The sequence below is a fragment of the Bufo gargarizans genome, chromosome 6 (assembly GCF_014858855.1).
Source record: "Bufo gargarizans isolate SCDJY-AF-19 chromosome 6, ASM1485885v1, whole genome shotgun sequence".
Classification (NCBI taxonomy): Eukaryota; Metazoa; Chordata; class Amphibia; order Anura; family Bufonidae; genus Bufo; species Bufo gargarizans.
In genome coordinates, this window is record NC_058085.1 from 251,756,628 (window position 1) to 251,775,896 (window position 19,269).

At 42.5% G+C, this 19,269-nt stretch overlaps 1 protein-coding gene across 3 annotated transcripts in view; it reads left to right on the plus strand.

Annotated features, from left to right (window-relative positions):
* LOC122942272 (zinc finger protein 773-like) overlaps positions 1 to 18,755 on the plus strand; it is a 31,688-nt gene extending 12,933 nt beyond the window's left edge. For 2 of the 3 annotated variants that reach the window (XM_044299779.1, XM_044299777.1), the window contains 6 exons: positions 403 to 485; positions 597 to 758; positions 8,370 to 8,493; positions 8,612 to 8,709; positions 14,633 to 14,756; positions 17,008 to 18,755. In XM_044299779.1, coding sequence (XP_044155714.1) covers positions 408 to 485; positions 597 to 758; positions 8,370 to 8,493; positions 8,612 to 8,709; positions 14,633 to 14,756; positions 17,008 to 18,065 — 1,644 coding nt within the window. In that variant the 5' untranslated portion in view covers positions 403 to 407 and the 3' untranslated portion in view covers positions 18,066 to 18,755. Of the gene's footprint in view, positions 1 to 333; positions 486 to 596; positions 759 to 8,369; positions 8,494 to 8,611; positions 8,710 to 14,632; positions 14,757 to 17,007 lie in introns of all 3 variants that reach the window. The other variant, XM_044299778.1, reaches the window with a different exon arrangement.
* Positions 18,756 to 19,269: the final 514 nt, after the last annotated feature.

The window sequence follows — 19,269 nt, forward strand, 5'->3', positions numbered from 1 at the left end:
GCTCAATATTTTTGTAAAGAACAATTGAAAAAATTATTTTAGACAAAATGCAATCATAAAAAATTGCCTCCGTAGGTTTACATAGCCTTTAACTACAGTATGTTTCCAGTAATGTTTTGGAAATCGTTTTTGTTTCTGTTTTGTTACAGAAGATAACTTCATCCATATTTCAATAACACATATTCTTTGATATAGATCATTGTTATAGAGTCAGATTTATTGCTTAATTTCCCAGCTGTCCAAGATATTTTTTAGCTGCTAAGGGGAAATATTCAACCTAAAATTTTTTCAAGATGCTTCTTATTTCTTTCTGTTCATGTCCCAACATTACAGGATCTTTCTAGTTAAAGTTTCTTCATACTTATCTCCACAAAACAATGGTACTATTATTATCTAACCAAGCAAGGATGGAAAAGGACAAGAATGAGATGACAAAGAGAATATTAAACCTCACTCTGGAGATAATTTACCAGCTTACTGGAGAGGTAAGAGATCATGGGAATAATTTCACATGGCATTACTCTTACATGGCATTCTCACTGGGGAGGGATTTTGGAAATGTGTATTGTCATGTAATTCTCATCCTCCATATACAGGATTACACAATTGTGAAAAACACAACTGCTCATTTTGTGATACCCAGAATCCATCCACTAGTTTCAGCAGAAAGGAGCAAATGTCAGAGAATTCATGAGAGAAACAACAAGCAGAAGGTCCTAGAACTCACCAACAAGATCGTTGAGCTGCTGACTGGAGAGGTGAGCGCTGCTGGGACATTATACAGTAACACAAGGGTTAATATGTCTGGGTGATGACTGTGTCATTTTGTGTATCAGGTTCCTATAAGTTATTAACAGGCACTCAATCACCAAGAATTGTACCGAAAACAGATATTTATTATATCAAAATATAAAATCTATGTTAATTAAAATATACACTCACCTAAAGAATTATTAGGAACACCTGTTCTATTTCTCATTAATGCGATTATCTAGTCAACCAATCACATGGCAGTTGCTTCAATGCATGTAGGGTTGTGGTCCTGGTCAAGACAATCTCCTGAACTCCAAACTGAATGTCAGAATGGGAAAGAAAGGTGATTTAAGCAATTTTGAGCGTGGCATGGTTGTTGGTGCCAGACGGGCCGGTCTGAGTATTTCACAATCTGCTCAGTTACTGGGATTTTCACGCACAACCATTTCTAGGGTTTACAAAGAATGGTGTGAAAAGGGAAAAACATCCAGTATGCGGCAGTCCTGTGGGCGAAAATGCCTTGTTGATGCTAGAGGTCAGAGGAGAATGGGCTGACTGATTCAAACTGATAGAAGAGCAACGTTGACTGAAATAACCACTCGTTACAACTGAGGTATGCAGCAAAGCATTTGTGAAGCCACAACACGCATAACCTTGAGGCGGATGGGCTACAACAGCAGAAGACCCCACCGGGTACCACTCACCTCCACTACAAATAGGAAAAAGAGGCTACAATTTGTACGAGCTCACCAAAATTGGACTGTTGAAGACTGGAAAAATGTTGCCTGGTCTGATGAGTCTCGCTTTCTGTTGAGACATTCAAATGGTAGAGTCCGAATTTGGCGTAAACAGAATGAAAACATGTATCCATCATGCCTTGTTACCACTGTGCAGGCTGGTGGTGGTGTAATGGTGTGGGGGATGTTTTCTGGGCACACTTTAGGCCCCTTAGTGCCAATTGGCCATAGTTTAAATGCCACGGGCTACCTGAGCAGTTCTGAAGGCAAAAGGGGGTCCAACACCGTATTAGTATGGTGTTCCTAATAATTCTTTAGGTGAGTGTATGTATTTGTATATAAAAAATAATATGAAAAAAAAACAAACAATGAAAAATGAAATATAAAAAAATACTGTGTACACTGATCAGGATGTATCCCTATCTTGCTCAGTCATAGTGTCATGTACCAGTAGCAATTTACTATTTTGACTGAGCCAGACAGGAGAACACATAACTGACGTCTGGGTATTTATTTTTATATTTCATTTTTTATTTTTATGTTTAATTTTTTCTTTTTTTTTTTTTTATATTATTTTTTATATACAAATACATATATCTTAACCACCTCCGGACCGCCTAACGCAGATTCGCGTTCCGGAGGTGGCCGGCCGGCGCACAGTCACGCATATATGCGTCATCTCGCGAGACGCGAGATTTCCTGTGAACGCGCGCACACAGGCGCGCGCGCTCACAGGAACGGAAGGTAAGCGAGTGGATCTCCAGCATGCCAGCGGCGATCGTTCGCTGGCAGGCTGGAGATCCGAATTTTTTAACCCCTAACAGGTATATTAGACGCTGTTTTCATAACAGCGTCTAATATACCTCCTACCTGGTCCTCTGGTGGTCCCTTTTGTTAGGATCGACCACCAGAGGACTCAGGTAGGTCAGTACAGTCGCACCAAACACCACACTACACTACACCCCCCCCCCGTCACTTATTAACCCCTTATAAACCCCTGATCACCCATGATCACCCCATATAAACTCCCTGATCACCCCCCTGTCATTGAACACCGCCCTGTCATTGATCACCCCCCTGTCAGGCTCCGTTCAGACGTCCGTATGATTTTTACGGATCCACGGATACATGGATCGGATCCGCAAAACGCATACGGACGTCTAAATGGAGCCTTACAGGGGGGTGATCAATGACAGGCGGGTGATCACCCATATACACTCCCTGATCACCCCCTGTCATTGATCACCCCCCTGTCATTGATCACCCCCCTGTAAGGCTCCATTCAGACGTCCGCATGATTTTTACGGATCCATGGATACATGAATCGGATCCGCAAAACACATGCGGACGTCTGAATGGAGCCTTACAGGGGGGTGATCACCCATATACACTCCCTGATCACCCCCTGTCATTGATCACCCCCCTGTCATTGATCACCCCCCTGTAAGGCTCCATTCAGACGTCCGCATGATTTTTACGGATCCATGGATACATGGATCGGATCCGCAAAACACATGCGGACGTCTGAATGGAGCCTTACAGGGGGGTGATCACCCATATACACTCCCTGATCACCCCCTGTCATTGATCACCCCCCTGTCATTGATCACCCCCCTGTAAGGCTCCATTCAGACGTCCGCATGATTTTTACGGATTCCATGGATACATGGATCGGATCCGCAAAACACATGCGGACGTCTGAATGGAGCCTTACAGGGGGGTGATCACCCATATACACTCCCTGATCACCCCCTGTCATTGATCACCCCCCTGTCATTGATCACCCCCCTGTAAGGCTCCATTCAGACGTCCGCATGATTTTTACGGATCCATGGATACATGGATCGGATCCGCAAAACACATGCGGACGTCTGAATGGAGCCTTACAGGGGGTGATCAATGACAGGCGGGTGATCACCCATATACACTCCCTGATCACCCCCCTGTCATTGATCACCCCCCTGTAAGGCTCCATTCAGACGTCCGCATGTGTTTTGTGGATCCGATCCATGTATCCATGGATCCGTAAAAAATCATGCGGATGTCTGAATGGAGCCTTACAGGGGGGGTGATCAGTGACAGGGGGGTGATCACCCTGATCACCCCCTGTCATTGATAACCCCCCTGTAAGGCTCCATTCAGACGTCCGCATGTGTTTTGTGGATCCGATCCATGTATCCATGGATCCGTAAAAAATCATGCGGATGTCTGAATGGAGCCTTACAGGGGGGGTGATCAGTGACAGGGGGGTGATCACCCTGATCACCCCCTGTCATTGATAACCCCCCTGTAAGGCTCCATTCAGACGTCCGCATGTGTTTTGTGGATCCGATCCATGTATCCATGGATCCGTAAAAAATCATGCGGATGTCTGAATGGAGCCTTACAGGGGGGGTGATCAGTGACAGGGGGGTGATCACCCTGATCACCCCCTGTCATTGATAACCCCCCTGTAAGGCTCCATTCAGACGTCCGCATGTGTTTTGTGGATCCGATCCATGTATCCATGGATCCGTAAAAAAATCATGCGGATGTCTGAATGGAGCCTTACAGGGGGGGTGATCAGTGACAGGGGGGTGATCACCCTGATCACCCCCTGTCATTGATAACCCCCCTGTAAGGCTCCATTCAGACGTCCGCATGTGTTTTGTGGATCCGATCCATGTATCCATGGATCCGTAAAAAATCATGCGGATGTCTGAATGGAGCCTTACAGGGGGGGTGATCAGTGACAGGGGGGTGATCACCCTGATCACCCCCTGTCATTGATAACCCCCCTGTAAGGCTCCATTCAGACGTCCGCATGTGTTTTGCGGATCCGATCCATGGATCCGTAAAAATTATACGGATGTCTGAATGGAGCCTTACCAGGGGGGTGATCAATGACAGGGGGGTGATCCGGGAGTCTATATGGGTGATTACCCCCCTGTCATTGATCACCCCCCCTGTCATTGATCACCCCCCCCTGTAAGGCTCCATTCAGACATTTTTTTTGGCACAAGTTAGCGGAAATTTTTTTTTGTTTTTGTTTTTTCTTACTCTTAAGTCTCATATTCTACTAACTTGTGTCAAAAAATAAAATCTCCCATGAACTCACCATACCCCTCATGGAATCCAAATGCGTAAACATTTTTAGACATTTATATTCCAGACTTCTTCTCACGCTTTAGGGCCCCTAAAAAGCCAGGGCAGTATAAATACCCCACATGTGACCCCATTTCGGAAAGAAGACACCCCAAGGTATTCGCTGAGGGGCATATTGAGTCCATGAAAGATTGAAATTTTTGTCCTAAGTTAGCGGAAAGTGAGACTTTGTGAGAAAAAAACCAAAAAAATCAATTTCCGCTAACTTATGCAAAAAATAAAAAATTTCTAGGAACTCGCCAGGCCCCTCATTGAATACCTTGGGGTGTTTTCTTTCCAAAGTGGGGTCACATGTGGGGTATTTATACTGCCCTGGCTTTTTAGGGGCCCGAAAGTGTGAGAAGAAGTCTGGGATCCAAATGTCTAAAAATGCCCTCCTAAAAGGAATTTGGGCACCTTTGCGCATCTAGGCTGCAAAAAAGTGTCACACATCTGGTATCGCCGTACTCAGGAGAAGTTGGGGAATGTGTTTTGGGGTGTCATTTTACATATACCCATGCTGGGTGAGAGAAATATCTTGGTCAAATGCCAACTTTGTATAAAAAAATAGGAAAAGTTGTCTTTTGCCAAGATATTTCTCTCACCCAGCATGGTTATATGTAAAATGGCACCCCAAAACACATTCCCCAACTTCTCCTGAGTACGGCGATACCAGATGTGTGACACTTTTTTGCAGCCAAGGTGGGCAAAGGGGCACACATTCCAAAGTGCACCTTTCGGATTTCACCGGCCATTTTTTACAGATTTTGATTGCAAGGTACTTCTTACACATTTGGGCCCCTAAATTGCCAGGGCAGTATAACTACGCCACAAGTGACCCCATTTTGGAAAGAAGACACCCCAAGGTATTCCGTGAGGGGCACGGCGAGTTCCTAGAATTTTTTATTTTTTGTCACAAGTTAGCGGAAAATGATGATTTTTCTTTTTTTTTCTTTTTTCCTTACAAAGTCTCATATTCCACTAACTTGCGACAAAAAAAAAAAATTTCTAGGAACTCGCCATGCCCCTCACAGAATACCTTGGGGTGTCTTCTTTCCAAAATGGGGTCACTTGTGGCGTAGTTATACTGCCCTGGCAATTTAGGGGCCCAAATGTGTGAGAAGAACTTTGCAATCAAAATGTGTAAAAAATGACCGGTGAAATCCGAAAGGTGCACTTTGGAATATGTGCCCCTTTGCCCACCTTGGCAGCAAAAAAGTGTGACACATCTGGTATCGCCGTACTCAGGAGAAGTTGGGGAATGTGTTTTGGGGTGTCATTTTACATATACCCATGCTGGGTGAGAAAAATATCTTGGTCAAATGCCAACTTTGTATAAAAAAATGGGAAAAGTTGTCGTTTGCCAAGATATTTCTCTCATCCAGCATGGGTATATGTAAAATGACACCCCAAAACACATTCCCCAACTTCTCCTGAGTACGGCGATACCAGATGTGTTACACTTTTTTGCTGCCAAGGTGGGCAAAGGGGCACATATTCCAAAGTGCACCTTTCAGATTTTGCAGGCCATTTTTTACAGATTTTGATTGCAAAGTACTTCTCACACATTTGGGCCCCTAAATTGCCAGGGCAGTATAACTATGCCACAAGTGACCCCATTTTGGAAAGAAGACACCCCAAGGTATTCCGTGAGGGGCATGGCGAGTTCCTAGAATTTTTTATTTTTTGTCGCAAGTTAGTGGAATATGAGACTTTGTAAGGAAAAAAGAGAAAAAAAAAAAATCATCATTTTCCGCTAACTTGTGACAAAAAATAAAAAATTCTAGGAACTCGCCATGCCCCTCACGGAATACCTTGGGGTGTCTTCTTTCCAAAATGGGGTCACTTGTGGCGTAGTTATACTGCCCTGGCAATTTAGGGGCCCAAATGTGTGAGAAGTACCTTGCAATCAAAATGTGTAAAAAATGGCCTGCAAAATCTGAAAGGTGCACTTTGGAATATGTGCCCCTTTGCCCACCTTGGCAGCAAAAAAGTGTGACACATCTGGTATCGCCGTACTCAGGAGAAGTTGGGGAATGTGTTTTGGGGTGTCATTTTACATATACCCATGCTGGATGAGAGAAATATCTTGGCAAAAGACAACTTTTCCCATTTTTTTATACAAAGTTGGCATTTGACCAAGATATTTTTCTCACCCAGCATGGGTATATGTAAAATGACACCCCAAAACACATTCCCCAACTTCTCCTGAGTACGGCGATACCAGATGTGTGACACTTTTTTGCTGCCAAGGTGGGCAAAGGGACACATATTCCAAAGTGCACCTTTTGGATTTCACCGGTCATTTTTTACACATTTTGATTGCAAAGTTCTTCTCACACATTTGGGCCCCTAAATTGCCAGGGCAGTATAACTACGCCACAAGTGACCCCATTTTGGAAAGAAGACACCCCAAGGTATTCCGTGAGGGGCATGGCGAGTTCCTAGAATTTTTTATTTTTTGTCGCAAGTTAGTGGAATATGAGACTTTGTAAGAAAAAATAAAAAAATAAAAATCATCATCATTTTCCGCTAACTTGTGACAAAAAATAAAAAGTTCTATGAACTCACTATGCCCATCAGCGAATACCTTAGGGTGTCTACTTTCCGAAATGGGGTCATTTGTGGGGGTTTTCTACTGTTTGGGCATTGTAGAACCTCAGGAATCATGACAGGTGCTCAGAAAGTCAGAGCTGTTTCAAAAAGCGGAAATTCACATTTTTGTACCATAGTTTGTAAATGCTATAACTTTTACCCAAACCATTTTTTTTTTGCCCAAACATTTTTTTTTTATCAAAGACATGTAGAACAATAAATTTGGCGAAAAATTTATATATGGATGTCGTTTTTTTTTGCAAAATTTTACAGCTGAAAGTGAAAAATGTCATTTTTTTGCAAAAAAATCGTTACATTTTGATTAATAACAAAAAAAGTAAAAATGTCAGCAGCAATAAAATACCACCAAATGAAAGCTCCATTAGTGAGAAGAAAAGGAGGTAAAATTCATTTGGGTGGTAAGTTGCATGACCGAGCGATAAACGGTGAAAGGAGTGTAGTGCCGAAGTGTAAAAAGTGCTCTGGTCATGAAGGGGGTTTCACCTAGCGGGGCTGAAGTGGTTAAAGAGGACCTTTCACTGGTAAAAACTATGTGAACTGAGTATGCTGCCATATAGAGCGGCGCCCGGGGATCTCACTGCACTTACTATTATTCCCGGACGCCGCTCCGTTCTCCCGTTATAGGCTCCGGTACCTTTGCTTCTTAAGTTATAAAAGGCGGGTCTTCCCTTGTCCTGTGGGCGTCTCCTCCTCCTAGGCTGCAGCGCTGGCCAATCGCAGCGCACAGCTCACAGCCTGGGAGAAAAAAACCTCCCAGGCTGTGAGCTGTGCGCTGCCCACAGGACAAGGGAAGACCCGCCTACTATAACTTAAGGAGTAAAGGTACCGGAGCCTATAACAGGAGAACGGAGCGGCGCCCGGGGATAATAGTAAGTGCAGTGAGATCCCCGGGCGCCGCTCTATATGGCAGCATACTCAGTTCACATAGTTTATACCAGTGAAAGGTCCTCTTTAATGTCTGTATATTTTAGTTAACCTTGATTTTATATTTTGATATAATAATTATCTGTTTTCGGTACAGTTCCTGGTGATTGAGTGCCTGTTAATACTTATAAAATATTATTCTTACTGTGGGTCAGTCTGATAACAGTGCACCTATATCCAGAAGCTAAAACGGGTGAGCACTATAATCTCTCCTAGGTTCCTATAAGGTGTCAGGATGTCACTGTTCATTTCTCCATGGAGGAGTGGGAGTATTTAGATGGACACAAGGATTTGTATGAAGACATCATGATGGAGAACCACCAGCCCTTCACATTACCAGGTAAGAGGAGATTACATGAATGGGTAATGAGGTTTTGAGGATCATTCCGCTATCCCATCGTCTGAGCATCACATATACAGTACATAATGTATTCAGCCATTGTGTGTGTTTTCTACAGATGGATCCAGTAAGACAAATCCTCCAGAAAGGTGTCCCAGTCCTCTGTCTTCCCAGGACTGCCCAGAGGAAAATCACAGTGTCCCAGAGAATCATCAGGTAAGTGAAGCTGAGGGCTCAGGAAGTGTGTATGACATGTAGAAGACCTGTGTGGACCTCTTTTCCAGAAACATATAATGGGAGACCTTTAAGAAGGATAAAGCAATAGTATCTCCATTCAGTTGTTGATGTGATTAAAGGAATATTCCCATCGCAAGCATTCATGGTTGAGATCAGAATAACTTGGGTTACAGAAACAACCAAACTAAATGGGAACTATGAAACAGTGTTGCACAGCAAACTCTGCTATGTCCTTAGCTTATAAGTTATAAAAACAGCGTAGCTTGCTGTGTCCATGACTACCCTTCATTTCTGTTGGAGTCATGGAAACAGCATACCACAGCCATCTTGACTGTTTCTGAAATCCCAGCACATCTAGCGCCACAAACAACAGGTATTCCAATCTCAGCCAGAATGGCTAAGATTCTAATGCCCATTTAAAGGTATTATCCAGGGGGGGCGGAGCCTGGCCGGAGATGGAGTGAGACGCGCGCCTCCATAGCTCCTGCCAAACTCCTGTATTTTATCCTGCCGGGCTGTCCGGAACGCTAATTTTCAGTCACCGAAGGGTGTGCCAGCAACCATAACAGCTGTACGTACCGAATCGGACGTCCAGCATGCCGAAAAGGGGGAAAACTTCGTTGAAATCGGGCCGGGAGGTGCGGGAGCAGCATGGCGCCGGGGAAGAAGAAGGCGGAAGTCGGCCGGCAGCAGCGCGTCACAGCGCAGTGGAGAAGCTGCAGAAGTATGCTAGAAAGGAGCGCTCAGGCTCACGAGAGAGGTGGGGAGACAAGGGGGCAGAAGATTCACAGACTGATAAATCTGAACAGTCCTCTGAAGAGGACATGCAAGAGGAGGAGGGGCAAGTTTATGTGGGACAGTATAAGCATGGTGGCAATGAATGTGCTGCAATAGGGGCAGAAAAATCTGAGCCCACACTGAAAGATGTCATGGCAGCGATTGCAGGCTGTAATGCCACACTGAAAAGTTTAAATTTGCAATTTGGCAGCCTAATAGAAGATTTATCCGTTATACGGCATGACCTGCGTAAAGTTGCGGAACGCACTACAGAAGTTGAGCGCAGAGTGTCAGATCTGGAAGATGGGGTGAGACCCTTAAAGAAAGCTGCTAAGAATGCTGCTAAAAATATTGATGCGCTTTTTGCTAAAACAGACGACCTGGAAAACCAGTCACGCCGGAATAACATCCGTTTGGTGGGCATGCCAGAAAAAACGGAAGGGGCGAATCCCACCGAATTCATTAAAAAGTGGCTGGGTGAAAAATTTTAAGATAAAGGCCTCTCCTCGTTATATGCCATTGAACGCGCGCACAGAGTTCCAACTCAGCCCCTGCCTCCAGGGAGGCCTCCCCGCCCGATAATTGCTAAAGTCCTCCATTATAAGGATAGAGCTACTATTCTTAAGCAAGCCCGAGACCATCCGGATCTCCTGGTCAATGGATCCAAAATTGCCCTTTTCCCGGATTACTCAGCGGAGATACAAAGACGCAGAGCCCGCTTCCTGGATGTAAAGAAGAAACTCCGTGGCCTACAGATTCAATATGCAATGATGTTCCCGGCGAAGCTGCGAATAGTAGCTCTAGGAGCAACGCATTTCTTTGATGATCCTGAAGAGGTGGTGCAATGGCTGGAATTGAATGGAAGGCGGATCCGGGATCAAGATCAAGATCAAAATATCTGAAAAGTGGCCCTGTCGGATACGAAGACAGCATAATAGTTATGGTACATCTGTCTTATATTCCTGCAGCCCTGCACTTTGGGCAGGTGGAGTAGTGCGTAGCGCAGAAGAAGGGCGTGAGTAACAGGAACAGTTGTTCACAGTTGTGTTACAGGTTTGCCTGTGGTTGAGCCGGACTGGAATACAGTGCAGGCACGGTTGGGCTGTTTGTTTTCATGGCCCTCATAGGGTTAAATGTCATATATGAAAATTGCTCTAAATGTTGGTTCTCAGTTTTCAGGGGGACAGGTAGGGGAGGGAGGTTATTATCCAGTGTCGGTATAATTTTTTGGCTTTACAGGTACCATGAGTTGGGGAGATTATATGTACTCAGCGATCCTTTCTGTGATCTAATTGATATAACTGATGTCACCGATTAGTGTACTCGGCTGGAATGTGCGGGGAATGTCAGAAGCGACTAAGAGGCATAGTATCTTTCAATATATATCCAGGTTTCATCCAGCAGTCTGTTGTCTCCAGGAGACACATATGACTAAACAGAAATTGCACATGCTGCAGAAATCATGGGTAGGATACTCGATGCATACGGCCTTCTTCACTTATTCTAGGGGAGTTAGTATATTAATTCTCAAAAATATAAGATTTGAATGCTTCCGAAAATATATTGATGGGGAAGGTAGATTTATATGTCTACATTGTACTCTAAATGGTGTTCAAATGGTGTTGGCAAATATTTATATCCCACCGCCCTATTCGGTGGTTCCCCTGAGGTCTGTTCTGGAGTTTGTAGCGTCATTTCCGGACTTACCGGTGCTCATTATGGGTGATTTTAATATAGTGATAAATGAAGCACTTGACAGGTGCAGAATGGTGACGTTGGTGGGAGACGGCGCTATAACCTCATTCGGTAGGCTATTGGGTGAGGTGGGATTGTATGATGTGTGGAGGGTGAAACATCCCGAAGCTAGGAGTTATTCTTGCTGCTCCTCCACATATAGTCTCTGTCTAGGATAGATATGGGAATAGTGAATGCCAAGATGCTTCCTTATATGAGTACTGCGGATTATTTGCCCCGGTCGATTTCTGATCATTCCATACTGCAGATGACGTTGGTGGAGGATGGAGGGGTCAGATCACGGATAAACTGCTGGAGGTTTAATCCTTTTTGGCTCACATTAATGGGAGATAACTTGGAGATGACAGTCCAGTTGCAGGAATACTTTAAATATAATGCTGGAACGGCATCTGTACATACAGTTGCAAGAAAAAGTATGTGAACCCTTTGGAATGATATGGATTTCTGCACAAATTGGTCATAAAATGTGATCTGATCTTCATCTAAGTCACAACAATAGACAATCACAGTCTGCTTCAACTAATAACACACAAATAATTAAATGTTACCATGTTTTTATTGAACACGCCATGTAAACATTCACAGTGCAGGTGGAAAAAGTATGTGAACCCTTGGATTTAATAACTGGTTGAACCTCCTTTGGCAGCAATATCTTCAACCAAACGTTTCCTGTAGTTGCAGATCAGACATGCACAACGGTCAGCAGTAATTCTTGACCATTCCTCTTTATAGAACTGTTTTAGTTTAGCAATATTCTTGGGATGTCTGGTGTGAATCGCTTTCTTGAGGTCATGCCACAGCATCTCAACCGGGTTGAGGTCAGGACTCTGACTGGGCCACTTCAGAAGGCGTATTTTCTTCTGTTTAAGCCATTCTGTTGTTGATTTACTTCTATGCTTTGGGTCGTTGTCCTGTCGTTGACAGTTGGCCTTAAGTTCTCCTGCAACATGTCTTGATAAATTTGGGGATTCATTTTTCCTTCGATGATATCAATCCGTCCAGGCCCTGACGCAGCAATCAGCCCCAAACCATGATGCCCCCACCACCATACTTCACAGTTGGGATGAGGTTTTGATGTTGGTGTGCTGTGCCTCTTTTTCTCCACACATAGTGTTGTGTGTTTCTTCCAAACAACTAAAGTTTGGTTTCATCTGTCCTCAGAATATTTTGCCAGTACTGCTGTGGAACATCCAGGTGCTCTTGTGCAAACTATAAACATGCAGCAATATGTTATTTTTTGGACAGCAGTGGCTTCCTCTGTGGTATCTTTCCATAAAATCCATTCTTGTTTAGTGTTTCACGTATCGTAGATTCGCTAACAGGGATGTTAGCATATGCCAGAGACTTTTGTAAGTCTTTAGCTGACACTGTAGGATTCTTCTTCACCTCATTGAGCACTCTGCGCTGTGCTCTTGCAGTAATTTTTTCAGGACGGCCACTCCTAGGGAGAGTAGCAGCAGTGCTGAACTTTCTCCATTTATAGACAATTAGTCTTACCGTGGACTGATGAACAGCAAGGCTTTTGGAGATACTTTTATAACCCTTTCCAGCTTTATGCAAGTCAACAATTCTTAATCGTAGGTCTTCTGAGAGCTATTTTGTGCTATGATGTGTGTTTTTCATAGGGCAGCTGTAACTAACACCTCCAATCTCATCTTATTGATTGGACTCCAGTTGGCTGACACCTCACTCGAATTAGCTCTTGGAGATGTCATTAGTCTAGGGGTTCACATACTTTTTCCACCTGCACTTTGAATGTTTTCATTGTGTGTTCAATAAAAACATGGTAACATTGAATTCTTTGTGTGTTATTAGTCAAAGCAGACTGTGATTGTCTATTGTTGTGACTTCGATGAAAATCAGATCACTTTTTTTTACCTATTTTTGCAGAAATCCATATCATTCCAAAGGGTTCACATACTTTTTCTTGCAACTGTATAGTGTGGGAGGCCATGAAAGCCTACCTTAGGGAAGTATTGATAAAGTCGATTAGTAAGATCAAATCCAAATCTCAGGAACAGGATAAGCAAATGCATAATAATATGAGAAGGGTGGAGGAAACCTTTGCGTCTAACCCATCAGTAGAAAATAGTACTAAATTGAAAGATACTCAAGAGGAATTTAGGTGTTCTATGCTCCACTTGTCAGAGAGAAAAAGGATGTTTTACAGACAGCAGTTTTTTGCTGAAGGGGAAAGGTCAGGTCACATGTGATATCAAAGGCGCAAAGGGGTTCCTCCTGTATCGCTGGGCTGCTGGATGAGGAGGGTATTTTGAGGCAGGATACTAGCTTAATCCTCCAGATTGTGGAGCGGTTTTACACTTCATTGTATAAGTCTAAGCTTTTTGACAGAAGCTGCTCTGCCTAAATTGTCGAGAGAAGACTGAGTCTCTGGAGGCCCCCATAGAGCTTGAGGAATTACAGGAGGCAGTGAGTTCTATGGCTAACGATAAGGTGCTGGGATTAGATGGTCTCCCTGTGGAGATATATAAGAATTTCGCGGACACTCTACTGCCGGAACTGCTTAAAGTGTTTAACTGTTCCCTAGAGACGGGCATATTACCTGCTTGCCTCTTGCTATGCAAGAAGCTTTAATTGTCTTGCTGCCCAAACCGGGCAAAGACCCGAAATTGCCAGATTCTTATAGGCCTATATCATTGTTATCAGTAGATGTTAAAATACTTACAAAGGTCTTGGCCCGGGGGGGGGGGGGGGGGTTATATCAGTTGTATGTAGGGGGGGTTTATATCAGTTGTATTATCATTTATTTGTGATTCCTGACGGTATCATATGATGTGATATGAAAGTTTCTGTACTTATCATTTCTAATGTACAATGATTGGCATTGTCTGATACTGTATGTCGAGTATTTTTTCTAAATAAAAAAAGATCTGATAAAAAAAAATTAAAAAAAGGTATTATCCAAGAATAATAAAGACCTCTCAGAGTGGGCGACCCATGGTGTGATCATACTTACCTGGTCCCCTCCGCTGGGTTCAGTCTCTGTCACTCCTGGGCTGGCTCTTCCTCTACCTGCACCTCTAAAATCAACATCCGTCGTTGGGGGGAACACGTGACCACTGCAGCCAATCACAGGCGTAGTGGTGCCCTGACCCTCTTGTGTCACATGACCAGTTGTCGTGAAACAAGGGGAGCAGATCACTGCTGCAGCCTGTGATTGGCTGCAGTGGCCAGAGATCACATGCTCCTACCTTGCTTTCCCACTCCTTGTCGACGGATGTTGAGTTGAGCACTGCGGAGAAAGGAAGAGCCGACCCAAGAGCGTCAGAGACCAGTTAAGTATTGTTACCACTGTGGGTTGGCTACTATTTCAACTCTTTGTTAATTTGTACATTATTTCTTCTATAAGTTGAATCCAGATGAAGACTTGATCGATATTAAAATTGAAGTTATAGATGGTGATGAAGAGGATGAATTTTTAAAGGCAGATCAGCTATGTAAAGAAGATGACATTCCTGCAGATATCCGCCAAAGTGAGTATTTATCACAATATCTGTATTCCAGTAATTGCAGTGTGTATTTCAAGCAGAGTGCACACCAAATACATTTCAAATGAGTAGAAATACTCCTTGCATTTTTAAGAAGTGTTTTTAGCCAAGTGTATTTGCAGCAACTAAATTTGGTAGTAATGAAGCTGAAAAATGTTTAGTTTTGTAGATTGATTACAATCAGCAATCAACTACTAGTAATAGATGAACGTGTACATGGTAATATATTCACTCTCAAAATGTAACAAAAATGAAGAAATGACAGGGTAAGTTCAAAATGACTTCTGATTTCCTTGGAAACATTGTATGACAGTCCAGTCTGTGTAGTCGCAATACTACTGATATACTGATACTGTGATAACACATCAGAATGCTATCCTGCCTAAGTACTGTATGTCTCACTGCTGTGTTCTTGGAAAATACAAAGGACTGCGTGGTCTAAAAGCTTGCCAAAAAATCTGCACAATTTCTTTTATATGCTAAAGATTTGAATGAATTTGTTTAATCTTCAAGAACTGGTGCTATGGATCAAACAAAGCATGGAGGGAAAATAATGTGACTTGTAATCCCAAGTCATGATTAGCCTCTTCCTGACCGGGTGATTTTCCGTTTTTGCTTTTTCAAGTTGTACTTTCTAATGGCACCATTTAATATCGCATATGATTTAGTGAGAAGCTGGAAAACATTCCTAATGAGGTGTGATTGGGGAAAAAAAAAGCAGTTCCAACTGTTTTATGGCTTTTGTTTTTTCGGCGTTCCCTATGTGGTAAAACTAATGTGTCCACTTCATTCTCAGGATCAGTATGATTACAACAATACCAAATTTATATAGTTTTTCTTGTGTTTTAATATTGAAAAAAATATTTTCTTTCTTTGCCTCACCATATTCTGACCCCCATTATTTTGTTTTAAAGCTATGACTATGGAGCTGTCTGAGGACTCTTTTTTTGGGGGGGGAGGGGGCGATCTATAGTTTTTATTGTTACTATTTTGGGATGTGTATGACTTTTTGATCACTTTTTCTTTTGTTACATTTTTTGGGCAGGTGAAGCAACAAAAAAATATCAAATCAGGCAGGACTCCAAAGAAACATTGCTGCAACAGGCCTCAGAGCCTGCAAAAGGCCTAAGGCTGTCACAGCAAACAAACAGTTCGGGCCCCAGAAGTGCAGCGCTGCTAGGGAAAGACCTCTCAGATGCAGTGGTTACAATTTACCGTGGAATCTGAGGGCTTAAAAGTCCACGATCAGTGTTATCGCCAATCTAAGACTTTACCTCTGGGTGTTTGCTGTATAAAACACCAGGTTGCTTGAGTCTATGCTGCGCAGGCGCCATTGTTAAAGATCCAACATGCACAGCACATGCCAGGAAAGGGGTTATATAAAAAAAATGACAAGAAAAGTGACTTTATCATTGCTTGTGTTGAAAATGCTAAAATACAATTCAGCTGTATATAATCCTCTGAAAAAAGGTGATCTAAGACAAAGAGAGGTATCCAGATTAAATCCGCTAGATGTGCATCTGAACATTAGAATAATGCTAGCCCATATCCTGTATAGTGTATTAATTGTAATTTCCAGCTTTGGTACCATGATTCTTAGCAAGTGCATCCTTCAGATACGTTTTATTTTTCTAAGTAAAAAAAATATGTTTAAAGGGAACCTGTCACCTGGATTTTCAGTATAGAGCTGAGGACATGGGTTGCAAGATCGCCGCTAGCACATCCACAATACCCAGTCCCCATAGCTCTGTGTGCTTTTATTGTGTAAATAAAACGATTTTATACATATGCAAATTAACCTGAGATGAGTCATAGCTTAAAAATATGACTCTTCTCTGGTCACACAAGTAAGATATGACTCTTTTATGTTCATTTGCATATGTATCAAATCAGTTTTTTTACACAATAAAAGCACAGAGAGGTATGGGGACTGGGTATTGCGGATGTGCTAGTGGCGATCTAGCAACCCATGTCCTCAGCTCTATACACAAAATCCTGGTGAAAGGTTCCCTTTAAGTCTTCCACCTAAACTTGGGCAGTGTGAATTATAGACCAACTCAATTTATAATAAATTTGGTGTCAGCAAATAAGGATATTTGGTTTGTGTTAACCGTGACTTATAAAAAATTCCTGTCATTTTGCAAGCCAGTAAAAACTTTTTGAGATACTATTCATGCTCTTTATTAACATTAGATGACCATGGCAGTAACTCATATTGATCTTTTTTTATCCCTAGATTTAGAAGACGCTAATGGTGCCATACAAAGTTCTTCAGGTGAAAATTCCACTTGCCCCAATATACATTCACAGCTTCTCAGCAGTGATTCATCATCTTATTCTTCTAATACCAAGAGAACTTCTGATCAGTCACCAACTTATAGAGAAAGTAATATATTCCCATTTCCTGAGCCAGAGGACAATTTCACTGAAAAATCTGATAGTAATGAGAGCGGCCAACCCTCTACTTGGGAATCTTATATCATAGAACATCAGAGACATTACACAGGAGAGAAGTCTCTTCCTTATACAAATGATGGAAAATATTTACCACAAAGGCCAAATCTTCTGAATCAACAGAGAGCAAACATGGGCCCGCCTCAGTTTCTTTGTTTGGAATGTGGAAAATGGTTTCCACAGGAATGCGATCTTTTAAAACATCAGAAAATTCACACCGGGGAGAAGCCATTTTCGTGTGCAGAATGTGGGAAATCATATGCTCAGAAATCAGGCCTTTTTGAACATCAAAAGCTTCACACAGGAAAGAAGCCCTTTTCATGTTCAGATTGTGGGAGATGCTTTACTCGAAAATCGAGCCTTGTTGAACATGGAAGAATTCACACAGGGGAGAAACCTTTTGTATGTTTAGAATGTGGAAAATGTTTTACTTATAAATCAGGCCTTAGTGAGCATGAGAAAATTCACACGGGAGAGCGGCCATTTTCATGTTCGGTATGTGGAAAATGTTTTAACAAGAGAGCAGTTCTGGTTAATCATCTGAGAACTCACACAGGCGAGAGGCCATTTCCATGTCCCGAGTGCGGAAAATGTTTTACCGATAAATCAGTTCTTGTCAAACACCAGAGAATTCACACAGGGGAGAAGCCATTTTCATGTTCAGAATGTGGAAGATGTTTTACCCAGAAATCCGTTCTTGATAAACATCAGAGAATTCACAAAGGAGAGAAGCCCTTTTCATGTTCGGAGTGTGGAAGGTGTTTTACCCAGAAATCTGTCCTTATGAAACATCAGAGAATTCACACGGGGGATAGACCTTTTTTATATCGCAATATGTGAAATGCTCAGAGCAGATTTTTTTTTTCAGATATGAGGTTCTTCCCAAGTAATAATCACACCAGGTCCTTAACTTTCAATTTGGGTGGAATTATTCACCATTTTACACCATCATATTATATTTTCTTGAGGATGACCATGGCTACTATTCCGAGGAGAAAGAGAGGTAAAGGATGCAGGTACGTTGCCTATCTAAGCAGTGGAGCTGAGTTGTCACCCTGTCATTGTAGTGTACAACAGAGCATTTCCTTGTTGTGTTGTGCCCTTTAGACCAAAGTGACCACATTTTTCCTTGTCTGGACAAAATTGAAATTGAAGCCTCTAATGTAGCAGAAAAGGAATGAAGCAGTGAGTGTGTGCTGTGCTCCTGTTATACCTGGACAATGAGTTTTTGCCTTGGCATGGACTTTGGAACAAAAGCTGCCATTTGTATTAGTATTTATTCACAGAACTGATCTGGCTCTAGATTCAGCTCTCTTCACCTCTGTCATTCTGGAGAGGACCTCCATGTAATGTTCTTCCAGTTGGCATATTATTATATGATATTAATTTCCTTTTCCTACGCGTGATGTTTAGTATAATATATTGGAAGTGCTTGGTCAATAATTTTGATAATATGTATGTTAATATGTAACATATAATGTGTATTCTGTAGTCATGTCAAGAAATAAAAATAAAAAAAATGTTAAATTATGCAATGATTGGAGATCAAGATTACAAATAAGATAATTCAGGAACATTTTAAGTTACATGCATGGAACTTTGGTTGTAGTAAAGGATATTTCCAGAGGCCTGATGGTTGGCCACTGCCTAATGAATCAGCTTTGCCTCCTCTGAAGTAACTACACCGAGGCCGAAGGGTCCCACCATAGTCGAATCCCATCAATCTGTATATATCCAGGGGAGAACTGGGAACTTTAAGTGGCCCTGTAAAAAAACTAAAAGTAGCCTCATGTTGTAGGTGGGTTCAAATTGACAGAAGGCAGGGGCAACACACGTAGGCAGGGCCAGCAATACAGTAGTGCAGCACAAAATACAGCCCCAGCAGAACCAAATACCACAGTGCAGCACAAAATACTGAAAACCCTCCACAGTTTTTAACTGCATCACTGTATTGATGGTAACACAGTAGAATTCAAAAGGGCCCCTGGCCAAGTGCCTGATACTTCTAGTATTAATTAAAGGCTGAGAGGATCGTTATGTACCT